Source organism: Camelus ferus, chromosome 10, assembly GCF_009834535.1.
Source record: "Camelus ferus isolate YT-003-E chromosome 10, BCGSAC_Cfer_1.0, whole genome shotgun sequence".
In the NCBI taxonomy this organism is placed as follows: Eukaryota; Metazoa; Chordata; class Mammalia; order Artiodactyla; family Camelidae; genus Camelus; species Camelus ferus.
The window spans coordinates 53,450,160-53,476,827 of record NC_045705.1 but is presented as its reverse complement, the minus strand read 5'-3'; the positions used below and the strand labels follow the sequence as shown (position 1 = coordinate 53,476,827).

Here is a 26,668-nt window from a genome sequence, read left to right as displayed (position 1 = left end):
GGTGTCTTCGAAATTAGTCTCAAGAAGCACATGTACTGCCGTCGGCCATCGAGGGGATGCATACGCAACTTGTCCCTGCTCCGCTGTCCGGGTGCGGGCCATTTTGGAGGCTGAAAGGACAGTCCCACGAGGGGCTGGAATGAAACAAGGTTACTACTTTATAAAAGTAAAAGCAGATGCAGATTGCTTCCTTAGAGTTTGTTTGTGAGGCCAAGTGAAGCATCTCTTCACCCAGTGTGACCTAGAATGGCAAAACAATTTGTCTGGGTGGAAAGGAGGGACCTCTAATACTCACAGGTGTGATGTATTTTCTCCCGTGTCCAGCCTCCTGCCCTTCCCCCAAAATATGTGCCTCGCTTTGCAGTAAGCAGCAGGCCAACCTCAAAATTTGTTTCTGCGGGCTTAGAGGACCTTGTTATAGTCAACTCTTATTCACATAAACATTAACGTGCAGGGGTAACATCTGGGTTTTTATTGATTCAATCAACACACTGGGAATTTAGCAGCAAGTTAAGGGCAAGCAGTTACAAAATCTTCTTTTCTACATTTAAAATAAGTTGTCTTAAACAATCTACAGCAACCTAAAATCACAAGAACACACATGAATGGCTGAAGCACTTCTGTTATGCCTGTGGCAGGTTTATTAGTAATTTCCTAACAAATCTTCCAGTGCAAAGTGCACATAATCATTTGGACCCTCCGTGACCATATTTGGCTCTCATTTTCCCCTTAAGTAATTGTGCCTAAATGTAAGAATTTGACGTAAAACTGGGCCAGTGTGCCCACAGCCTTGCTTTGAGGGCATCTGTTCCTCTAAACAACTCTCAAGAACACTTGGAGCTGATTTCGGCTGCACGCGCCATCCAGCCTGGTGGTTTCAGCCCTTTAACACTATGCTGCTTTGGAGAGAACTAGCTTCAATTTCAAACTGGTGAAAACACGTGGCAGGGCTCAGCGCAGCTAAAAGGCTAAAAGCTCGACATAGTATTGTCCTTTCTCCTCCTATCCCCTGTTTTTAGCACTAGAAAGAGCAGCTCTGTTTTTGTAGGATTCAGCATTGTTAGAGGTTCTTTTTGGTTCTAGGCAGGGCAATGGCTTTAGAAGTGCCTTTGGTTGCTGTTCCTTGGCTTGAAGTCACAGCGGGTTTCTCCATTTCTCCCTTGAGTTCAACAGGAAGGAGCCTGCTAGATGTGTAACTTGAATAACTGGTGTCCAAGTCATCCATATTTTCCTTCTTACTGGGCACAGAAAATGTCTTTTCATAAACAGTGGGCTAGAAATCAAAGAAAAGTCCTGGATTAATTTTCAGACACAAGGCAATATACATCAATTCAAAGAAACCGGGGACTACAGAGTTGTCCAGGATTTGCAAGTTGGAGCTCTCTTTGGATGTGAGATATACACTAATCACATCGTGAAATGGTTATTAAATGCCAAAGAAAGCTCCTTTAGCATCTTCAAGAAAACGGAATTGCTTAGTGTCTGCGGAGAACAAACTACAGGCACAATTTCAAATCCTCTGCCATGCAAAATGAAAGCAAGTATCCAGTACCACTCACTCAGGGAAGTCTACCCAGACATGGCTGTGCTCACTCCTCGGCATAGATTTCTAGACAAGCTTTGACATCTGCATGGATTCCCTGACAAGCACATCAGGATTCTTCTTCCTAACCTGGGTATAAAGTTGTTGCATACCGCCCACTCCTCACATCTTCACCATTCTCTTCACTGACTCCAGGGACTGGCTTCTAATCCCAGTCACACCTCTTGGCAGGTCTGTAGACCTCTTAGACTCTTGATGCCTCACTGTTAAATAAGGAAAATGGTATTTGCACATTTACTCCATGGGTTTATTATGAGAATGAACTAAGGTGGTGGCCATGGAAGTACTCTGTGAGCTTTAAAGCACGAAACAGGTAGAAAGGATTTTAATAGGCAATTGTGTTTTCTCAGGTCGCCTCACCCCACAGTAGAGGAAATGGTTTCTAACCTGGCTGTCATGAAAGAAGCAGAGTCCATTTTGACCTCAGACCCATTCTAAAAGGGATCACTTCTCATTAAATGAAGCTGAGGACAGAGTTCTAAAGGATCAGAGAATGTCTCAGGAGACCTAAGCAAGCAGGAAGCGGGGTGAGATGTGCGGGTATAGATTCCGCAAGTTCTCATTTACCTAGAATGATCTGGGAAAGAGCTCATAAGTTTAATACTCTGGTTAACTGAAAGTGAGTATACTAAGGGTTAACAATCAGATTAACAAATTTCAAAGACTGTGAAAAGATTACATGTAACACAAAACAAATAAACCTGATGTGTATGTGTCTGTCTGTTTTGATCACTCTTGCGATACAAGTGACTGTGTTTTATAAACACAGTAGTAGGCACTTCATATATATTTGTCCAATGAATAAATACCCTCCAAAGGCTGCAGCAAAACTTCAGGTCATTTACGGCTTCTTGGTACCTATATTTCAAGAAAGAGAAAACTGACGTGCTGTTTACTTATTGCAGGCAGCCCCTAAATACATGCCTCTCCAGACCATCACTCATGTATGACTTTGTAACAATGTATGCTAACTCTTGAGCTGGTAATTAATTAAAAAATTAATTTGTATAAATTTAGAAGTGTAAAAAGGTACTTTTCTCTATAGATTCCTTTTCTCAAGAAAATTTCTGGGTTGCTTCTCTGTGTATTCTTTCAAGAAACAGAAAATACGTACAATGTGTTAGCATTCAGTAACACAGGCTGTGTCTCCTCACTGAAAGCTCCTTATGTTTAGAACATCAGGGTGAGAGCACATCGCTCTCATGCTCTCATGTCCCACTGAAGAAAAGCTCCTCTGTTTAGTACAGGACTAGTCCCTGTGACAGGAAACCTATCTTGGAAATTTCAATTCATAAAAATTTAAGTCACTTGACGTATATGTGCTTTTAAAAGGTGAATCCAAGTTTAATGCTTTCTCTTTTGACATTTCCACTCTTGAGTTACCATCTAAGTAGTTGAGGAAATGCTTTTCAACATGCCCACCACAACTCATAATCTACAGCATAGGGATAGAGACTCAGTCATTTGTTTTTCAATGTGCTGTATTCATATGTGGTTTAGCATCTGCATTCTTCTTCACTGTTCCATTGTTAATTAAGTACTTGAGTCCTTAAAGTAGACTCAGAAGTTAAAAGTCACCAGGAAGAAATACTCAGAAACAATCTGTATGGGCAAGATCAGTGATACAGGTATCTTCTTTTTTTTCCAAAAACACTAGAAGCTCTGGCTTCTTCTTAGTTATCTTAAGATAATTCTCATAATTTTCTGGCAAATTTGGAAGGAGAGAAACTAAACCAAAATGTTTGGTTGCTTCAGAGTAGAAACATGGTATTTCTCAGCTTCCTTCTAGAGCAAGATGAGAAAATATTACTTAGCCACATTTATCTATTTTATTTACTTACATATAATTTTAGAGATTTATTTTTCAAGCAGGTAGTATCTCCCCATGACTTAATATTCACAGTGCTCAAAATCTCCTCCTTGTCCCCTCCTTAACTCGGCTCCACTCCCCCCCCCCATCAAAGACAACCAACACCATCAATTTACAGTGTACACTTCCAAAGATATTTTTGAGCAACTTCAAGCAAATATCAGGTGGAACCAAATGGAACTGGTCATCATTTTAACAAGTCAAAAACAGCCTAAAAATGGCAATTTCGTATTGTTCAACCTAGTCCGTGTATTGATGCACTTTCTTGTCACCTTTTTACACAAATGGTAGCCCACAATAATCACTCATTTACGCTTCGATTTTTTTAACTAACAATTATCTTGAACATCATTCTATGTCAATATAAAAAAGAGTTCACATGCTTCTTTCAGCTCTGCAGTATTCTCTTGTTTGAATGTACCATAATTTATTTAGCCAGCTCCTTGATAATGGACATTCAGGTTGTTTCCAATCTTAACTAGTACAAATAATGCTGCTGTGAATAATCTTGTACTTGTGTCATTTTGTACATGTGTAAATATATCTACAGGGCATATATTTTAGAATTAGAACTTCTGGGTCCAAAGTTATATGGATTTGTAATTTTGAAAGAGATCACCACACTGCCTTCCACTGCAGCTGTACCAACTTATACTCTTACTGGCAACATTATGAGTGTCTGTTTTCCTATTTCTTTTTCAATTTGGTATGTAATACATATTAAAACTAATATAGTCAGCCATGTTTTGATTGAGTATCAAAACTGGCCTAAAACTGGCTGTACCTAAACAAATCACAATGTTCCTTGACTCCCTGGTAACATCAGTGCAAATCTATTTATCTCTAATAGATAGCAATATTTATTGCAAATGCTTAAAAGCTTCTGTGTATGTGTGTGTAGCTTGTAAAGTATCATGTGTGCATGTACTTTTGCATTTCTCTTTGCTAATTTGCAGCTGCATTAAGTTTAGGGTGCTATTGTTTAATCACAAGAGCTTTCCTGAAGACTGAGTCTTCTCTCTTAAATATCCCCTCATTGAAACTCTTCTCTGATGCTAACAAAACATGGATGCAGGCTGGCCCTCACTGTGCCCTTCAGGTCAAACTATAGCTTTCTTTACCAAAACCAAGCTTCTCATCTTCTCGGAATATAAGCAGCCAAGGCAGATTCCAACTTTCAGGTTTTTCTCTAGGATTTTTGAAGAATTTCTTTTGTAGGTTATAGGTTATCTAAAATTTAAGTTTCTCCTTCTATTCTCTCATAGATGATGGGATTCTTTGGGGATCTATGCTATCACTGATGCAATTTTATAATTTTGCAAGTAACAGGGCAGAGGAACGAAAAGTTAAATTACCCAGGCTACAGAAGTTACTAAGATCTTCTGGGTCATGAAAGGTGTATAGATGGTGATGAGCTCCCATAAGATTGTAAGATAAGGGGGAGAAAGATGAGAGAGCAATTTCAATATTCTTCTCCAGGAGGAAAGAGTCTATCTAAATGATCATTATGAGACTGTTGGCCATCATTATCAATCCAAAAGACCATCTAAAATTCACTGTAGACTGTTCTCTAAGAGAAGATTTAAAAATCACTGTAGACTGTCCTCTAAAGATACTGATGTAATACACCATTTCACAGTGACCAAGAGAACCTGGCTATCATCAGAAAGCATCTTAGAAATCAAAGAAAAAAATTATTCTATCCTTAGATAAAATTGTGAAAAATTCATACCTGAAACACTGCAAGCAGTCTGAATAGATATAAAGGGACCAGAGAAGGTTGACATATAGGCTACTGATAGGATTAATGGGTAGAGGTTTCTTTATAAGAGAGCTCTCCAATCTAAAAATATAAAGAATAAGAGGCTATATATATATATATATATACATATATACACACATATATATGTATGTGTGTATATATATACACACACACATATATGTGTGTGTGTGTGTGTGTGTGTGTGTGTATATATATATATATATATATAATTACTATCTATAAAATGAAGAGGGGACAGATTTCAGCACTCTGGAGCTAAACAGCATCCCTGAGCGCTGCAGTCAGGATGGTTACACCAGGGGCTCCCCCAAGCAGTATTTCAATTGTTCCTCATCTTTGACATTCTTACCATTTGGGACTGCTGAAGAAAAGCCATTCCTACTGGAGGCAGAAGTATGGAAATGATGACCTTACAAGGTTCCCTCCAGTTCCATCTCTTAGTAATTCAGCACCCTGGGCCTGATTTCTCCAGATTATACTATTAATCTTGAAAACGGGGCTCCATGTGTGCAATGGGAGATGTGTCACAAGAAAATTGGGCTAAATATGTATATATATTTCATTATTCACTGGCATAACTTTAACCTGATGAACTCATCTGGTGATAATGGATGCAAAACCTGTAAGCTCTAGGCATAGCCCTGCAAGTTAATACCAGTGCACGATTACTAGAAACTGTTACCATTTCTCTGAATTTTGAGTAAAATACATGCTATTTAAGTAAAGTGGTTTATCACCATAGCAACCATTTCTAGAGTCACACATTCAAATTATAGGCCTGCACAAGGTCCAAGTGACAGAATATTCTGATACTAAGATCTTCAGCTATAGTTTTACTTGCAATGGTCACCCACTTTCTCTCACATCTCTGTGGTTTTCAGAAGGAAGAAGGAAGGGAAAGAAAAGCAAGCGGAAGAAGAGAAATTGACTTCCAAATATATAGATTTCTTATATAAGGCTGTCCACATAAAGAGCTAGGCCTTGTATAGAGTTAATGAAAACAAAATCTAACTTGCAAATTAGAGAAGATATAAATATCTCTTTTCTTTTTAATTAAAGTATAATTTACATACAGTAGAATGTACAAACCTCAGATGCACAGCTTGATGAGTTTTGATAATGCACAGACCCATATAACCAACACCCCAATCAAGAAATAGAACAATTCTCCAAGAAGCTCCCTCATGCCACATCCCAGTCAACTCCCTCCCAGCCTGGGGCAACAAGAGTTTTGATATTTTGCAACATAAATTATTTTTGTCTTTTCTCAAAGTTCATATAAATGAAATAACATACAGTATGTACTTCTCTGTGTCTGACTTCTTTTGCTTAACATGTTTTTTAATGGAAATTTTTATTGAGATAGTTATAGATTCTCATTGTATTATAACATGTTTTTGAGATTAATCTGTGTATATTAGTAGTTCATTCCTTTTTATTGCCAAGTTGTACTCCATTGTATGGATGGGGTCAATTTGTGTGTTCTTTCTTCTATTAATGAATATTTGGGCTATTTCCAGTTTGGGCTCTTTTTATATATAAAGCTGCTATAAACATATTCCAGAAATCCTTTTTTGAACTTAAATTTGGGATTTCTGGGTAAATGGTAAGTAAATGCTTAACTTTATAAGTAACTGCCCAACTGTGTTCCAAAAGAACTGTACCATTTTGCATTCTCTCCAGCAATGCAGGAACATTCCTGTTGCTCCAATATTTGCTAAAATTTCGAGTTGCCAGTGCTTTTAAATTACGGGCATTCTAGAAAGAGTGTAGTGATATTATCATTGTAACTTTTCCTGATATCATTTGCATTTTCTTGATGACTAATGATGTTGCACATTTTTTCAAATGCTTATTGACTACTTGTATATCTTCCCATCTGAAGTGTCTGTTTTGAGTCTTATGCTCATTTAAAAAAATGAGTTGTCTTATTATTACTGAGTTGTAGGAATTGTCTTTATATTCTGGATATAAGTCCTTTGTCAGATATATTTATTGAAAATATCTTCTCCCTGTCTGTGGCTTGCCTATTCCTTTTCTTAATATGTTTTAGATGAGCAAATCTGTTTACTTTTGATGAAGTCCAATCCATTTTTAAAGTGTTTTCTATGTTTTAAGAAATCTTTGACTACTCTGTTTAGAAGATATTCTGCAACATTTTCTCCTAGGAGTTTTATAACTTAGCTTTTAAGCCAGGTTATTTTGGCTGTTCTAGGTCTTATGTGTTCCCAAATAAATTTTATAATCAACTCATCAAGTGTCTATCAGAAAAGCAAAAGCTATAGATTTCATTTGGGATTGCTTTAAAATTATAAATCAGTTTGGGGAGTATTGACATCTTAACAAAGTAGTAGATCTTCCAATCCATGAACATAGTATAGCTCTCCATATATTTCAGTCTTCTTCAATTTCACTCAGCAACATGTTGTGGGGTTGGTATAAATATTTCACATACATTTTATTAGCTCTATCACTAAGTACTTCACGTTTTTCAATAATACTTTAAATGGTTTTTAAAATTTTGTTTTCCAGTTGTTCATTGTTAGCATATAAAAATACAATTAATTTTTGTATAGAGATCTTGCATCCTGCACTTTAAGTTCACTTTTGGATGATTCCTTGGGATTTTCTATGTACACAACCATGTCACTTGTAAAGAGACACACTTTTATTCTTCTTTTTCAATCTATATAATTTTATTTCTTTTCTTACCTTGTTGCTTTGGCAAAGGCCTCTAGTACAATGTTAAGGAGAAATAGAAAGGACATCCTTGCCTATCTCTTACCTTCAGTGGGAAAGTGTTCAATATTTCACCATTAAGAATTATATTAGATTTAGAGGGGTTTTCTTTCTTTCTTTATTCTTTTTTGGTAAACATTCCTTCATATGTAAAAGAAATTCCCATCTGTTCCTAGTCTGCTGATGGTTTTTCCTCATGTTTGAGTGTTGAATTTTATCAAATGCTTTAAAAAATAAATATCTTGAAAGGAAAAAAATTACTGAGATAATTATATGGCTTTTCTCATTTACTTATTAATATGGTGAATTACATTGGTTGATTTTTCAATGTTAATCCAAACTTACATTCCTTGATATACTATACACTTGATCATAATGCATTATCTTTTTAATGTATTTCTGGATTCAGTTGCTAATATCAAACTTGGGGATTTTTGTGTCTATATTTTATGAGAGATATTTACTAGTAACTTTATTTTCTGATAATATCCCCATCATGTTCTGGTATTAATGTTACACTTGCCTTATAAATGAGTTGGGAAATATTCTCAAGAGTTTGTATGAATAAGCTTTCTCTTCTTTCTTCCTTATATATTTGTAAGAATTAACCAGTGAAATCATTTGGGACTGGAATTGTCTACACTACACTAGAAAGTTCTTAATTACAAATTCAGTTTTTAAAATAAGAACTATTTAGGTTTTCTATTTTTGTGTATCTGTTTTGGTTTTTTTTTTTTTTTTTAAGGAGTTTGGCCATTTTATGTACATTTTCTAATGTATTAGCACTAAATCATCATTATATTTAAAGAAAAAAGTCATTTCCTTCCTACAATTTTTGTTAGGAGGGTGCTTAATTTGCTGTTATTTTTCTAGTTTATTGAGATAAAGCTTTGATCTCATTATTATAGCTACTGTTTTAAACAGTCGACATTATTTTATATTTACTCACATATTTACTCTTCCCAATGCCCTTCATACCTTCCCATAATTCAGTACTTTTATCTGGGATCATTTTGTTTCAGCTTGAAAATTTTCTTATAGTATTTCTTATAGTAAGATATGCTGGTAAGAAATTTGCTCATCTTTTACATACTTGAAAACGTTTTTTATTTTATGTTTATTTTTGAAGGAAATTATCACTAGATACAAAATTCCAAGTTGGCAGGTTTTTTGTTTTGTTTCCCATTTATCACTATATTAATGTCATTCCATTGCCTTCCATTCCATTGGTTTCCATTATTTCTGCTGATATGTCAAATGTTGCTCCTTTGATGGCAATGCACCCCCCACACTCTACCCTGGATGCTTTCACTATTTTCTGTCTCTGATCTAAAGAGTTAAAGGACAGAATTCAAAGCAACCCCCAAATCCAAAGAATAGAGAACTCCTGAAAGGAGACAGCCAGAGAAGGGATATCCTAAATTCTGCTCAGCTAAAGATAAATGAGCCTACCTAAGATTTGAACTGCTGGCTAAGAGACAATTTGTAGTCTTCATCCAATCAACTAACTGCTACTAAAACAGAAACATAAACACTTTTTGGAGGAACCAAGCAAATCTAGAGTCATCACAACACAATACTTCCAATGTCCAGGATACAATTCAAAATTACTCAACAGATATAATAATCAATAGAGATGGACCCTGAGATGACCCAGATAGATGTTGGAATTAGCAAACAAGGATTTTAAAGCAGTTATCATCACTATTAACAATAATGTAAAGTGAAAAATTCTCTGATGAATAAAGCAGGTCTCCACAGAGAAACAGAAATAATAAAAAAGAACCAAATGCAAACTTTAGAATAAAATATATCTGAAATTAAATATCCACTAGGTAAGTTTAATAGGAAAATGGAGATAAGAGAGGAAAGTGAAAACCTGAAGACAGATCAGGAGAATGTATCCAATTTAAAGAACAGATTGAAAAAAATTAATACAGCTCTGGAGACTTATTAGAATGGTATGAGACAGTCTAACATGTGAGAAATTAAAGAGTCTCAGAAAATAATAAGAAAAAAATAATGACAAAATTTTCCAAACTTGGCAAAAGATAGAAATACAGATTCAAGAAGTTCAGAGCATTCCCAGCAATATCACTTTCAAACCGCTAAAAACCAAAGATAAAGAGAGAATCTTAGAAACATTCAGAGAAAAGTGACACATTACATATAGGGAAAGAATATTTCAAATTACCAGTGACTTTTTAATCAGAGAATCTGGACGCTAGAAGGCAGCAGAATAACCTCTTTAAAGTGTGGACCAAAATTATCTGTCAAACTAGAATTCTGTAAACAGAGAAAACATCCTTCAAAAATCAAGACAGAATAAAGATATTTTTAGATAAAAGAAAACTGAGAGAATTCATCACTAGCAGACATGCAATACAAGAAATGCAAAGGAAGTTCATCAGGCTGAAGGGAAATGACACTAGAGAGCTATATTTGTTATAACCCAAACCAACGGATTGGTTCTCCATAGGGAAAAATATACACAGCATATACTAACAGCTATAGTACCCTAAGGGGAGCTGAGCAAAAGCCAGGCTTGGGAAAGTAGGGAAATGATTTGAAAGGATTCATTAATAAATTCCTTCAACTGTGAAAGTCGGCCTAAACCCATGGTGAAACCTAAGACTTACACAGGAGGTTCTACTGGGAACAGAAGTAGAGACAAAAGCCTTGTTGTTTCTGGAAGCCTATGAATCCAAACTAGCAACTGGCATTGCACGCAGCATTAGATCAAAGAACAATACGTCAAAATTCATGTTAGCATAGTTACTTACTTGTACCTGTATTAGTCAGCTATTGCTGCTATGCTACTGAGTCTGGGTGGTCCCTAGGTCCCATGATTCACTAGGAGGATTTACAGAACTCAGCATATAGCTGTACTCATTGCTGTAATTTATTATAGTGAAAGATGCAGAGCCCAACTAGCAAAGGGAAAAGGCACTTGAGAAGTCCAGTGGACACCATGTTCAAGCTTCTAAGAGTCCTCTCCCAGGAGTCACACAAGATGCACTTAATTACTCCAGCAACAAATTCTGACAACACATATGAAACGTTGCTAAGCAGCGAAGCTCTTAGAGATGTAGCACAAGGGATTTTTATTTGAGCCAGTCATGTAGACAGCCTCTACCTAGCACCTACTAAAATCCCTGACTCCCAGGAGGAATGCAGGTGTTCAGCATAAACCATACTGTTTGCACTGTTTAGGCACAATGAATCACTTCTTATCAGTTAGTGGTAGCAACGGTCCCCAAATCTAAGTTTCAGAAGCCAGCCAAGGGCCAACCTTGCAAGGAAAGCCTTTTCAAGGATAGCAGTTAGGCCTGCTATGTTAACTCTTTTCTGTACAACTACAGAACAAGGAACTATAAAAGTCTCACCATGTTATAACAACAAACATTCATTGTTCCCAATTACTGTAGGGCTTGGCAGTGCTAAGCTAGACTTCAGGCTGAGATGATTCCAGAAACTGTGGCTTCTGCAGGCATGTTCTTCTCATGGCAGGAGGCAGAAATGCAAGAGAGCAAGCCAAATCATGCAAACACTTCTAAGGTCTCTGCTTCCACTGCACCTCTTAACATTCCATTGGCCAAAGTCAGCTCAACAATATTGTTAGTCCAAACCTAAGACCAACAACAGTAGATGAGAAAATGTCCATCTACTCTAATAGGAGAAAAATCACAAGGTAAAGGGTATGAGTGAACAAATCCCTTACAGAGAGGGATTAAACCATTGGGAAAAATAATCCAATCAACCACAGAGCCCTAGGGACCTCACCAAATTCAGAGGGCAAGTGAGGTTGGAAGCATCTCCGTATCACCTTCAAAATGATATTTCTTAGTTTACTCCCACACGTGTGTCTCAAAGCAGGCAGGAAAGAACATGGAATTTCAGCAATATTCCATGCAAGTTCTTTAGCAATATAACAATAAAAGTAGTCACAGCTAACATTAATGAGTGCTTACCTTAGTCAAGATGCATGATTTCATTCAGTCCTTGGTTGATGTTATTATCATTCCCATTTCAGAGATGAGGAAACGGAGGCCAAGAAACTTGCCCAAGATCATAAAGCTTGCAAGTGGTTAAGCCAGGATTTGAGTTCAGGCAGCCAGATCTGGAGCCTGTGCTTTTAACCAGTATGATATTTTATATAGAGTGCCTGGACACACATGCCAGACTGCAGTGCTTCCACACTGGAGCAGAAAAGTGTGCCAAAGTCATGGAAGCACCACCAAATTTACACGTGACTCATATGGGCTCAGGGAACTAAGATTCAATTTGTCACAAAAACAAAATTTTTATTCTACTGCACTAAAATACCAAGAAAACTTGACTTTTTCCTCATAGCAACAGGTCAATATACCACATAGTTCAACCGTTGAATTTCAATCTTATTTAAATTCAAACATTCCTTGTCTGAAGAAATGCTACATGAATACATTTCATTGATCAAAATAACTTTTCAAAGTTTCTAAGCCACCATGCCTTTCTCCTTTCTAGACTAGGTAAAGCATCTGCTACACGTACCATCTCCTATGATACTGTAAAGACCATGTTTTCAGTCAGGAAAAATGATCACAGAAATCTTCCATTTTCATTATATAAGTATATTTAAGGCTGTGTTCAATAAATAATTTAACAACTAAGAAGTTTCTCCTTTATGAAGCAAGAATTCTAGAATGCAAATATACTTCTATCACATCCAGAGTTGCTAGTCTCTCCCTCCACGGTTATGGGGAGGTGCATTTTAATTACAGACATTCATTTCTTTACAATTGTTTTCTGAGTTTAATGAATAATGATAGTATTGTCTACTTATCAGAAATCACTAAGGACCTAACGTCAAAAGGCATGCTCCTGCAATAAGCAATCGTCTGCCAAGTGTCTCATTTGAAGATGAGTAAATACTGCCGTAGGAGTTAAAGTCATGGGTCTGTCTGATAGAGTAGATGAAGAACCCACTGGAGAAAATTTAGAGGGTTACTAATAACACAAAACATTATCTAGATGTACCCAGTCAGTAAAACACAAGACATACAAGGTGAGAACATTTCTATCTTCAAAAAATACAATTACCTACAACAGACTGAAGGTTGAAAATGAAAGGGAAAAAAGGACGCTGCCAAATGCCAACTATTTGAAAACAAGTTTGAAAAAGCGAAGTGTGATACGTCAGTCCAAACACGAACAATGAGGAGATGCAGACTATTTTCCATAATGCCCAGGGCACTTAAAACTAAGGAACAGTCACTCACGGAAAGAAGGAGGTGCTTAGTTTAAATGTTTTTGTTTTTAACAAATCCTCACTTTCTCGACTAGTTTTCCGAGTGTTTTGCCACTTCTCTAACAAGTGTGATTACCCTGGCTTATGAGAAATACAAAATCAGGAGCTCTAAATGGATTTATGAGATTCTCCAGAAGACAAAATAATGACACAATGGAAAGCAGGAACTGCCCGCAGATTTCCATTCAAAGTAAAGTCAAATTTCAAATATTTTAATGGAAAAATAATCGTATACATTTCTTTAATTTAGGAGGTGTAAATTATTGATCACATCAAACTGTCCATATAATCTAATTTTAACAGATACATTTTCCCATGGGAAATATTTCAACATTCGTAGAATGATTTTTAATACAATTACAATTTCACTCTTAAGAATATTAGTTCCTCTGTGACTCCTGTGTGGACACAAGACCAAACGGCCAGCCCTATCTTCAGTTATCACTTCAGACCTTTACACTCCATTTACTGTTAATGAAGATTTGAAAAAAAAGAAGTCATTCCTTAACATAAACTCAACTTCAATATAATTAACAAAGTAATATTTATTCATAAAAATCTGTGGAAAAAAACCTTAATATGCATAAGAAGTCTTTCTTTTCAGGGGTAACACTGCTTGGAAAAATTCCCAAATAAGGTAAGGTATTCCTCCCAAGGTATCACAGCCAAAACTAAGCATGGGGAAGTTCCTGAGAGGACATCCAGGGCAGACTCCTATCCGTCTTGCAGAAACTCCTGCTACAGCACTTATAACAAGCAGCTTTCCAGAGTCTGCTTGAATACTTTCAGTGATTGTAAGGTGGGGTTTACGTTATCCATGTTCCAGCCTGTTCTACTGCAGGTGGAAAAGTTCCTGTTGATGAGTAGAAATCTATATGCTTAAGTTTTCGATCCACTGGGTATAGTTCTGGCATCCCTAAGCACCTCCAATGCCAACTGCTTCGGTTCCCTAATCGGAAGTAGTGAGAACAGCATGGCAAGTCCCATGACTCTGTGACTCTCAGAGGGAAGGGAGGAGTGGAGACGTGACAGAGCACTGGAAAAGGAGACGGAGGACAACCAAACATTTGGTTCACATGGACACTTTACATCAGATTCAGTGACAAATATAGATATACTCCAAGAATACAAAAGATAACATGTGTTTGAATGCATAGATATGGATCTATGTTTGTGCACCTGTGAGTATATAGTAGATGCATGTGTGTATAAATGTGTAATGCATGTGTATGAGTGTGTGAGTATATGTACATGTGTATATGTATATATGTGTGAGTGTGTGTATGTGTGTGTGTATGTGTGTGTGTGTGCGCATACATATAAAATGTCAAGTCAGCTAACAGGAAAAATTTCAAACTATGTTCAATGAAGAAATGCAAACATGGGTTTTTAGGACATTGTTTTTTAACAAGGATATAAAATACACACAGCTGCTAAGCACAGCAGGAGTTGTTAACAGACAAGAGAGGATGAAAGGAATTCAGTAAATTTATGTTTATATTATGGCAAAAATATGGTTATTTCAAAATATCTGAATAAATGTTAACCTTATTATCTAGACACTTGCTATCAAGTAGGTGAAGAAGAAGTTCCCCATGAGTAAATCAAAATCACCCAGGTCACTCTGTCAGGTCTCTTTCTGCAGGTTTCTGACAGGATTCTGAGCACGGAAGGTGGGCCAGCCGCACTGCACCTTCCAGGGGGCGGTTCAGGACTGACCCGCGGTCCCTCTTTCCGCTCTGCCCGTCGCTAGGTCTCAAGGAACTGAAAAGCAGCAACTCCTCAACAAAGAGCCTACCAGCCTGGAGGGAAACACAGCCCCCCACTGGCAGGATGTACAATCATTAAAGAGCTAAAATATGTTGATTAGGTTTCAAGACAAGAAAGAGCACAAACATACAGAAAAATTTTCTACAAACACAGGAACAAGAAAAAAGGGTTTGGGTAAATTGTCAGGATATCGAGTGAGTAGAACACAGTCCAGAATTAATCAAAATGTTACTAAATTGTATTCACAAAAGAACAAAAACCAAAAGAACAAAAACAAAAATTAAAATGATAAACCTATATAACAGTTTATCATAAAATTAGAAATAATTAACTAGATAATTCAGTAAGTTTTTTTCTAGGTAATACCTAAACCAATTCCAAATTGTGTGCCCTGGTAAAACACAAAAATTATCCATTTTGATCCATGGGCCAAATCTGGCAAACCACTTGTTTTTTGTAAGTAGTTTTGTTGGAACATGGCCATGCTCATTCATTTGTTGTCTGTGCCTATTTTTATGCTATAACATCAAAGTTGAGAAGTTGTGACATAGCCTATTACGGCCCACAAAGCCTAAAATATTTTCTATCTGTTCCTTTACAGGAAAAGTTTGCAGACCCTTGCCCTGTACATATATATATAATCACGGATCTTAAAATATGCATGTAGGCCACATAGCTAAACCATGATAGTTTCAAGGAAGGAAAGAACTTTACTTTCTTTTTTTTAAAATTTCTATATTTGTGGTTTTCATGTTTGTGCAATTTGTTTTTTTAATTTTTAATTTTTTTATTGAAGTATAGTTGATTTACAATGTTTCAAGTGTACACCAAAGTGATTCAGTTTTATATATATATACACACACATGTGTATTCTTTTTTTATTGAGTTATAGTCATTTTACAATGTTGTGTCAAATTCCAGTGTAGAGCACAATTTTTCAGTTATACATGAACGTACATATATTCATTGTCACAATTTTTTTGCTGTGGGCTACCACAAGATCAGATTCTTTTCCATTAGAGGTTACTATAATATACTGAATATAGTTCCCTGTGCTATACAGTAAGTCCTTGTTGTTTATTTATTTTTATATACAGTGTTATGTATCTATTAATCCCAAATTCCAAATTTATCCCTCCCTCACTCTCCCTTTTGGTAAACATAAGTTTGTTTTCTATGTCTGTGAGTCTATTTCTGGTTTGTAAACAAAGAACTTTACTTTTTTTTATCATGCAGGTCCGTTGTTATAAACCATTACAAACCAACACCAAAAAAGACAGAGTTGCAAAAAAAAAAAAGAAAGAAATGTTCCAAGTGTTGTGAGGGCATTTTACAGTTTGAGGAAATGAAACAATCAAAACAATTGTTTTGCTGGTTCTTCCTACCTGTTTTTCCTCTTCTTCATCTGAAGAGTTCCTGACATCATGGACATTTCTACTGGGCTGGAAATCTTTCAGCTTTTCTTGTATAGACCAGTTGTTCTTTTGGTCTGCTGCACCTTCCTCATCACTTTCTGGGTTATTTTTCCATTCTTTCATCATTTCTAACACATTGGTTGGTCTCGCCGAAGAAAGTGTATTGCCCTAATGTTCACAATGAATTTTTGGTGTTATAAACAGTTTAGAAAATTGAAAAGACTCTTACATCTTTTAGTAATATAGTCTCCCAAATTCAGTCAGTCACACAGAAAGATTGTAATGCTGAACTAAATAGCAAAACTTCTGATGTCCTTTTGAGCAGACTCCCTGTACTGACATGGCTCAGACCTCTTCACTAATACACTTCAATATGTCAAAATTTAGGGGTGGCAGAATATTCAGGTTTGAAAAAACAGTGCAGCATGTTGTGGGAAAGAACACCAGATAGGGCAACTCCCTGGAATCCAAAGACCCCCTTACAGCGCAGTTCTTAGAAAATTAATAGGGAAGCTGAAAGGATGAAAGAAGTTGCCCCAAGTCTAGTGGGTCCAATGCTAAGGGTAACCCTATATAACATCAAAATGTCTAGGTAAAAACCCAGATTCAGTTGATTAGTCAAGTGTTATGCATCCAAGAATATAGATGTTGGACTTGAAAGCTTAGTTGACTGGAAAATTTAGATATAATGTGGTCATTTGATTATAACTGATTCCGTGCACTATTTTTATCTCAGATGTGAATACACCACACCAAAATTGACCATTTTATATTAATTATATTTTTCTCAAATGTAATATTCCATCTAATGTCAAGAAATGCATGAATGTGGTCTCAAATGGCTCCTGCTAGACGAGGTATGCCTTAAATATTTTTGCTCCTAACTCAGAATAGTAGAGTAAGTTTGGACAAGAAGTTTGGATCACATTTACATTAAAATGGGAAGTTTAGGTGTGGGTACAGCTATGGAGTGATTCTAATTAATTTCATATGTAGGTAGATCAAAGCATTAAGGACCAGTAATACAGAATACTATGAGACAGGGCAATTTAAGGGCAGCCGTCTGAGTACACTGTTGAGGGTTTGTAGGCTTTAATATATTAGTGATTAAAGACATGGATACACATTAAGTATGGATTAGTAATAACTAAATGAGGATCATTATGATATTAATTCCCTATGGTTCTTCTATTTTATCCTGCTTTAAGAAGGTCTATATTCTTACCACTTTTATAGCATCCTACTCCTGGTGGTACTTATGCAACCTCTACCCATTTACTCACAGAATGCCCTTACCATGCCTTCTGCCAACTCATAGCGTACATTTCCTTCAGGGCTCAAGTTAAGAGTCATCTCTGTCAAGTAGCCCAGAACTTCCAAAGATGTTGTCAACTTAATCTCAAATGATGCACAGATGAAGGTTCAGAGACCAAAAGGGAGTTGAAATTGTTTAGAACAGTGGACAGTCTCAGAGCTCTCATCTGAATGAGTTCTGAGCTCCAGGGCTCCGTCAACAGCCCTGCTTGATCCCAGTGATTCATCCAGCCTCTATGACAACTCCCTGGCTGCCTCTTGACCTTGAACCTAATCACAGTGGCCAGGCTTCTGGAATGATAGTACACACAGTTTTGCCTCAGCTTGATTCTTATACTAGCAGACAGAGACAGTCTGACACATCTATGTCTGTAATCCAACCCTCAACTGCCCTCTCCTGCGAAACTCTCCACAAGTTAACTCTTTGTAGCTGCAGGAGTCACTAATGCTCCTCACCCAACATTTCTTGCTTCTAGACACATGGTAGAATTCTGCTTCTCCACCTCTTTTGGGACATGACTGAATGACTTGTTTTGACCAGTGAAATGTGATTTGAAATGGTATGTATCACTTCTGGGTGGAAACTTTATGAGATACATGCAATTTACCACATTCCCAATTCCTGCCTTAGTAACTATATAAGTTTACAGATGGAGCCTCCCTCAGCCTGGGTCCCTGAATGAGGACCAAGTTAAATAGAACTTGCTCCCCTCCTCCCAACCAATGTGCAATGGAAGGCATCAAGAACACTGAGTTTGGGGGTCATTTTTTACCACAGCATAATCTAGCCTGTCCTGACACAGACAGCAGATTAAACATTTACATTCTATAAGCCATCTCCAAAAAGGCTTATAAAGAGTGAGCCCACTATACATTCAGTATACCCAACAAAATTGTGATACTACAGAAATTATATGGAATCAGCATTCTGTGATAGCCAATTTATTTAGGCAGTCTTTGCTTTGCACAGTCCTGATATATGTGAATTTCAGTCCTCATGACTTAGTTAAATGACATCAGTCCCTCGGCAACATGGTTCAAATTTTAGCCACCGTGGTATATTAACTATAATTGCATAAAGTTCAAACTTCACTGTGAGCTCATCAATTCACAAACACCATGTAATTTACAGATTTGCATCCGATCAGTGACCAATCACGTCACTTCTTTCACAGTCTACTGGTGACTGGACACCATCCATATACTATTCAGCTCACACATAAGACAGCAAAGTGTGCAGCTGTGTTGCCTCCTTGTCTCCCAGGGAATTTGCCCACAAAGATGAATGTGCAACAAAGAAATTAAAAGTGATAATACTGGAAGTAAAATTTGAATCATATGTAAATGGAGTAATAGAAGAAATATCAGACTATGGGAATGTTGACACTGCCACTGTGACAGGATCCAGATGCACAACCAGTGACGCAAAACCACAACTTAGTGAAGACAAACTTATCAACACATATGAGAAAGGAAGAAGATGCACCAGAGAAGATGACACCCACAAGAAACTTGACATTTAAAGTATTTTCAGAGATATTTCATGATGCTGAGAAGACAAAGGACACAATGTTGGAAGTTGATCCAAACTTGTAGGACAGTGGCAATTTGCCAAGCATAAAACTGATGCTCTCCACTGTACCATAAGAAGGTAAACACTGTTTAAACTAATCTCAGCAAGTTTTTAAACAAAACGTGACATTTTAATTCCCAATATTTCTAATTTTTAAATTACAGTACATTAAAAAATTAATTTTACTTTTGTTTCATTCCCTATATATATTTATAACCAAAAGTTAGAGAGTTTTTAGTGCTTAACAAAAAATTTTAAAGGACATGAAACAATCATAATTTTTCCCATGGATTATTAAAATCACTTTGCACAGCTTCAACCTGCATTATTTTTATGGTCCTGCACTACCATGGAAAGCAAGGATTATCTGTATTATCCTGAATCTGCATTTCTAGCAATCTTTCAAATGCTTGGTTCATGTATATATACACCAGAGAGCTTGGTGATTGACACGCTACATGTCTAACGTAAGGTGCCTCTGTACTCAAAGAAATGACCCTACTTCTTACTCCAAAGAGACTGTGGAGAAGAACAACACATCTAGAATGGGAGCATTAACCCCTCAAAAACACTCCACTATTTAGAAACTTTTAATTATTTGCTTCCTATATTCCCTGTGTTATATTCCCATCAAACAGGGCACAAATGGTGGTATTGATTCCAGACTTTCTTTCCAGTTAATAAAGTCCAGCCAGTAACTTACTAGGTTACCCCTTCTTGCTTGCTAGCAACTGGAGGAGGAATTGCATCAAATACTTGGACTGAACAATGAATAAGTGGTCCAGGGCTGTGTGTCATGAGCCTTCTAGGCTCAACAAAAATTACAAATGAATCAACCAACCCAACAAAAATGGGTGGAATTGTTGGGGCAGATGCTGGAGATTGTGTCACCTCACCAACCAAACACTAACCTCAGACCTCCCTTTACTTGCTGTATTTAGAGGGCAGACCCTGAACTCATCAACCATGAAGCAGCAAGGGCAAGAGGGCAGCAGTAACAGGCTGATAATCTGAGCTATCATAAGTAGAAAACCAACCTTTTGGGTAATAAATTTCCATTTGTTTAACTAACAGATAGTTTGAGACTATTTCATTTTGAAAAACTGGAAAAATGAACACTCATAGAGGAGAAGCACTGGTCAAATACTAAGATTTCGATTTAATACCTCAGTAGGCATTTCCTACAGAGAAACCTAAACATACATCTTCATCTAACAAAATTTGCTTTTTCACAGACAGTGCCTATCAGTATTTTGTAAACAGTAGTATTTAATAAGTATTTTTTAATGAATGAATGACATGTATGAGTTGGGTGAGATGGTATGAAAGGTAAAAATCAGCAAAGCTTAAAAGGAAACATTCTAGGGGTTAGGGATATGGCTCAGGTGGTAGAGTGCACGCTTAGCATGCACAAGGTCCTGGGTCCAATCCCCAGTACCTCCTGTAAAAATAAGTAAATAAATAAATAAACCTAATTATATCCCTCTCACCACCAAAAGAGAGAGAGAAAAAAAAAAAAAAAGGAAACATTCTGAATCTTCAGCTAATAGTCATCATTTTCTACTTTTTGTAAACAGCTAGAACTCTTTATTTTGTAATGTGCTCAGGCATAAAATTTTTTCAATAGGAAAATGGAATAGCCACTTTATAAAAAAATATAAAAGGATGCTCAACTTCATGAAATTAATAAAATCCAAATCAAAACAATGAGTTGCCAATTATCACTTAACAGATGGACATAAATTTAAGTTTGATAATATTCTGTGTTGGTGAGAGTGTGGGAAAACAGGCTTTCTCATTTACTTGCTTTTTATAGGAAGATAAATTAGCAATAAACTATAAAAATGTGTAATGCACATTCTCACAGACTAGTAATTCAACTTTTAAGAATATATCCTATAGATATGCTGACACAGTAGGCAAACATATATTTACAAGAACATTTGTTGCATCACTGTTTGTAATAGAAAAGATCTGAAACAATTTTAGTATTTCATATTCATAGGGACAAAATAATAGTGTATCCATAGTTTTGGATACAATGCTGTTTTTAAAAAAATAAAGAAAATCTTCCCAAAATATATTAGACAAAAAAAAATAGCTTGTATAATATAAATCCATTTGTGAAAAGTAGACACATAAAACATGTACGGAATGCATCTGAAAGAATACATTAGAGATTTAACAATGGTTATCTTCAGTAAGAGGGAATGAAGGAATAGAGGAAGAAAGATATTCTTCCTATTTTCTCATTTAAATCATTTACCAGAGGTAATCACAGTTATTATATGACTAATAAAATAAATTATATGCAAAAGGAATAATATAAAGTTGCAGATACCCACAAAGGACTGACAGCACCCAATAAAATCACCAAACATGCCCTGATGGGTCTCAATGAGTCAAAGCCTGCAGCATAGAAAGGTAATAATGACCATGTGCAACTTTAAAACTTTTCCTCAGTGATTTTTTTCCCACAAGTATAGCAAATAATGAGAGTAGACAAGGTTGGTGTTGATATTCCTATTCTTTAAGAGGAAACAGTCTGAGAAATTTAGTAATTTACCCTCATTCCATAAATGCATTTCCAATTGTCTGCCAAGAATTTCTAGCTAGAGGTGTTGCTGAGCCTTCAATGCTGTAATGTATATTTGAAAGCTGCTGAAGAGAGTAGATCTTTAAAGTTCTCACCACAAGAAAAAAAAATTAACTATGTGAGGTGGTGGATGTATTAATTAAACTTACTGTGGTAATCATTTCACAGTATATACATATATTAAATCATTATGTTGCACACCTTAAATTTATACAATGTTATGTGTCAATTATATCTCAATAAAGCTAGAAAAATAAAAACAAGCTCAAAATACTCCAAAACAACATTCCTCAAACTGGGGTATGTGCATACCTGCCAGTACACGAAGACTTCCTAAGGGATGTGTGGGCAGCGAGAGTTTGCAGGGAATCAATTTCAAGACCCCCAATTCCCAATGATCTATTCTTTTTCAAAAGTCACCTGCTTGAGCAAGGATTTGCAGTAATTCTTTCCATGTTCTTTTTCTTAAGTCAGCTTCTTACAATGCTTGTTACTGTACATATATTTATTTGTGTGTGTGTGACAAAAGGTTCATATCCTGAATATATAGTGAACTTCTACAAATCAATAAATTTAAAAACCAAATAGAAGAATTGGGGAGAGACTGGGAACAGATTTTTCATAAAAGAAGATATACAAAAGGCCAGTAAGCATAAATAAAGTAAAGGTGACCACCTTCATCTGTCACTCAGGAAATGCAGATTAAAACCACAAGACACCACTGAATATCTGTCAGAGTATCTAAATTTAAAATATTGACAATAACAAGCACTGGAGAGGATGAGGAGCAAAACTAGAAAACTAGAACTCTCAAACATTGCTGGCTACTGAGTGGTACAAAGTGAACTTTGTAAAAGGGAACTTTTCGGTGCAGGGGTGAAAATGTTCTGCATTTTGTTCTGGGTAGTAGTTACACAAATGTACACATAAATAAAAATTCATCAGGCTATACACTTAAAATCCGTGTATTTTATAGTAAGTAAATTATATCTTAAAACTATAATTAATTTAAAATTTTTCATAGCTTCTTAGATACTATTACATGTAGTTTAATCATTTTCGTGGCTGTACAATATTCTACTGTTAGACTACACCACAGTTTATTTATTCTCTAGTCAAAGGGCATTTGGGTTAACTCTGGGTTTTTGCTCCTGTATATGCTTCTACAAACATTATTGTGTATGTCTCCAAGTGTATATTCATTTGCAAGAGTTCTCTTGGGTATATTCTTAGAAGGAAATTTCTTGCTTATAGAGTATGTGAATGATTAATTTAATAATGTCAGACCCTTTTTCCAAAGTAGTTGTACTGATCAATACTTTCACCAGCAGTGATTAAAAGATACTCTTTATCTGCATCTTTTCCAAGCACCTGGTATTGTCAGACTTCTGACTTATTGGTTCTCACTGAGGTCTTAATTTTTATTTCCCTGATCACTAATGCAACTGACTATCTTGTTATACGTTCATCAGCCAAATGTGGGTCCTCTTTTGTAAAAACAAATGTCTGGTCCTGTCTGTTGTCCATTTCCTACTAGGTTGTTTGTCCTCTCTGTATTGATTTGTAAGAATTATTGTGATTTCTTGGTATTAATCCTTTGCTGAGTATTTGGGTTACAAAAGCCTTCTCCTAGTTTATAACCTATCAATTTTCCCTAAGGTATTGTTTTATGAACAGAAGTTCTGAAGATTAACATATGTCAAGTTTATCCATCATTTCCTTCATGTTAGTGCCTTTGGTGTCTTGCTTATAAAATCCTTTTCTTCACACTCCAAGGTCCAAAAGATTTTAACCTATATTTTTCACTAAAAGTTAAATATAAATTTTTAATATTTAAGTCTGTGGTTCATTTGCAGTTGACTTTTCTCTATGGTGTGAGATCGGAACCCAATTTCCTTTTTTTCATATGGAAAACCATTTATTTCAGCTCCATTTATTGAATAGTCTCCCATTTTCCCTCTGATCTGCCATTCTACACTGTCGTAAAAGTTCCAGATATGCATGGATATGCTTCTGCACCCTCTGCTTTAGTCTACTGGTCAATTACTGCACCATTATCACACTGTGCTATCTAATATAGCTTCATAAGTCTTAATATCTGATAGAGCAAAACATTCAGAAATGTCTCGGCTATTTTTGACTCTTTGCACGTCCATACAAATTTTAGGGTCAACAAAGCTTGTGGAATTTTTATTGGATTTGCGCTGCATTGTATGAGGAAATTAATTTTTATGATATTAAATCTCCTGACCTATGATTATGGTTTATCTTTACCCTTAAGTTTTTTTCAGTGCTCCTGATTTCACACTTGCTTACCTTGGTACCTCTCTGGTCATTTGGCGATTTCTTATGTCATTTATCATTTTCTTCCCTGCATTGTATCTTATACATAACTTGTTTCCCTTACTACAATGTAAGTTCCTCGTGTCAGAGATTAGGTCCTATATGTCTTTATATTTTATTACCTAGCACAGTGCCTGGTGCATAGTAGGCACCAAAAAAAAAAAAAAATCTGTTAAAGGAATGACTGAATAATACCAAATAAGCTCAAATCTAGAAACTGCTTTTTGACAAGCTATAGAAGAAAAATGTTTCCTTAATTTCCAGCAGGATTCTTAAATATAAGTAGGTATTAAAAATAATGATGAAGCTTGTTAAAAATGCAAGTTCTTGGTCTTAGTTGTTACCAGGGGACTTGAAAGAATACCAAGGGGCAATTGTAACTATCAAATAAGAAGGGATAAACTCCTGAAGCACTGCTGAGAATAAAGAGGGCAAAAAGGAAGAAAAAGATAAAGAGGATAACAGGCACACTCCTGCCAATGGGAGTCACCATCAAACTCTCCCTTTGTAGGGAAGTCACTTATTGGCTGTTTCTCCCCGCATCTGATCTTTGACTTTTGAAATCAAGATGACCCTATCTGTTTATATTAAGATCCACTTAAGTGTACATAGAGAAACAATGACTATTTTTCTTAGAATACTTTTCAGATAGGTACCGTATTTCAAAATGGACCATATATAGGCTAAACCATAGAAACTTTGTATCCAATAAAGCTCTTTGAAAAACCTGTGACCATGTGTTAGGTATTGGAAGACAAGCTCTGGTTATACAGCAGTAAGGCACTGAGAGAACTAATGTGTTCTCTTCAGACTTTCTCAAACAGAGGACATGCATTATAGGAAGTAAGACTTCAAGCAGTTAAGAAGAAAAGAGTTTTTGCCTTTCAGAAGTTTACAAAATGCCAGTATTCTAAACTTCATATACTGAACTCCTTAGGGTAGTCCGATATAGTACACGCTATCTGTCACTTCTCTATCCATTTGGCAAAGACTACATAGAGACAAATGTTACAGAGGCTCAAAAATGGAGACTTCTGGAAAAATGACCAAAGCCAGAAATAAAGTTGTACTAATTAGAAAACAAATAATTAAATGGCCAAACCCGAATGTTGTGTGATGCTGAAAAGAGATAGATTTCTAAGGCACACCATCTGTTTTACAGTTTTTTATTTTGCTGTACTACAAATCTTCTCAGTAGTTTTGCAATGATCTAGCTGCTAACTTACTTGCACAATTACTTTAGGCAAGAAATACTTATTGCACAGAATCATTTGAGAGTTCAACACATTCACAGAAGAGGGCAAATATAACCCATTTCTATGTGAAGACGATTTTTTTAGCCCTTAAAGAAAAAAAATATTCAAAAAAATGATTAGAAATCAACAAAGGAAAATCAGAGAATTTTTTAAAAGAGTGATATCACTATAAATTGATGGTATCTAAACGTATCTGGGTCTTCAGGGTCACCATGGACCTCTCTGTGGGCCATTCTAACGAAACTTCTCATTCTCATCTTGACCCCTCGGCAGCATTTACCTGGGAGCCTACTGTACTTGCTTTCTCACTTAACTTCCCTGGCACCACCCTCCTAATTTTCCTCCTTCCTCATCAGCTGTTCCTTTCCAGCCTCCATTGCTAGCTTCTCCTCTTCTAAACGTTTAGTGTCTAAAGGCAAGGTGCTGAGGCTTGACTTTTCTATCTGTACTTTCTTCCTAAGTTATCTCTTCAGCCCGATGGCTTTACATGGCATCTATATACTCATGATTTACAAATTTATGTCTCCAGCTCGTACCTCTCCAGTTCCAGGCTCATACAGTCAATGATCTATTTGATATCTCCATCTGGCTGTCACATAGGCATCTCAAATTTAGCATGTCTAATATGGAACCCTTGATTCACCACTCTTCCCCCTGGGGCGGGGGGGAACTGATTCTCCTACAGTCTTCCACATCTCAGTAAATGGCACCACCATCCAACCAGTTATTAAAGTAACATCTAAAAATCATCCTTGACTCATCCCTTATCTAATCCACCACCAAGTCTTATCAAATACACCTAAAAAGTATATCACATTTACTTCCATTCAACTCTCTTGCTGCCACCCTGTCCAAGCCACCATCATCTCTCAACAATATTACTGCAATATAAGCACATCATGTATCTCTGGTACCTAACACACAGCATCTAGCAAGTAATAGATGTAAAATAATAATTTTTTCATAGATAAATGTTGCTTAGCAATATTCCTATGTCTCTTGACATCTCCAATTTCAATTCTCAGATATTTTCTGAGATACCTACAGACTTACTCATTTCCTGAATCATTTACTCATTCAGCAATTATTTACTGAGTACCGTATTAATTGGTACTA

At 36.2% G+C, this 26,668-nt stretch overlaps 1 protein-coding gene across 9 annotated transcripts in view; it reads right to left on the bottom strand.

The window, feature by feature from the left end:
• Nucleotides 1–459: 459 nt before the first annotated feature.
• Nucleotides 460–26,668, bottom strand: part of STK33 (serine/threonine kinase 33) — a 129,481-nt gene continuing 103,272 nt past the window's right edge. For 8 of the 9 annotated variants that reach the window (XM_032489090.1, XM_032489089.1, XM_032489095.1 and 5 more), the window contains 2 exons: nucleotides 16,441–16,638; nucleotides 460–1,273 (listed from right to left, as the gene is read on the bottom strand). In XM_032489090.1, the coding sequence (XP_032344981.1) occupies nucleotides 1,061–1,273; nucleotides 16,441–16,638 (411 nt within the window). In that variant the 3' untranslated portion in view covers nucleotides 460–1,060. The remainder of the gene's footprint in view (nucleotides 1,274–16,440; nucleotides 16,639–26,668) is intronic. The other variant, XM_032489097.1, reaches the window with a different exon arrangement.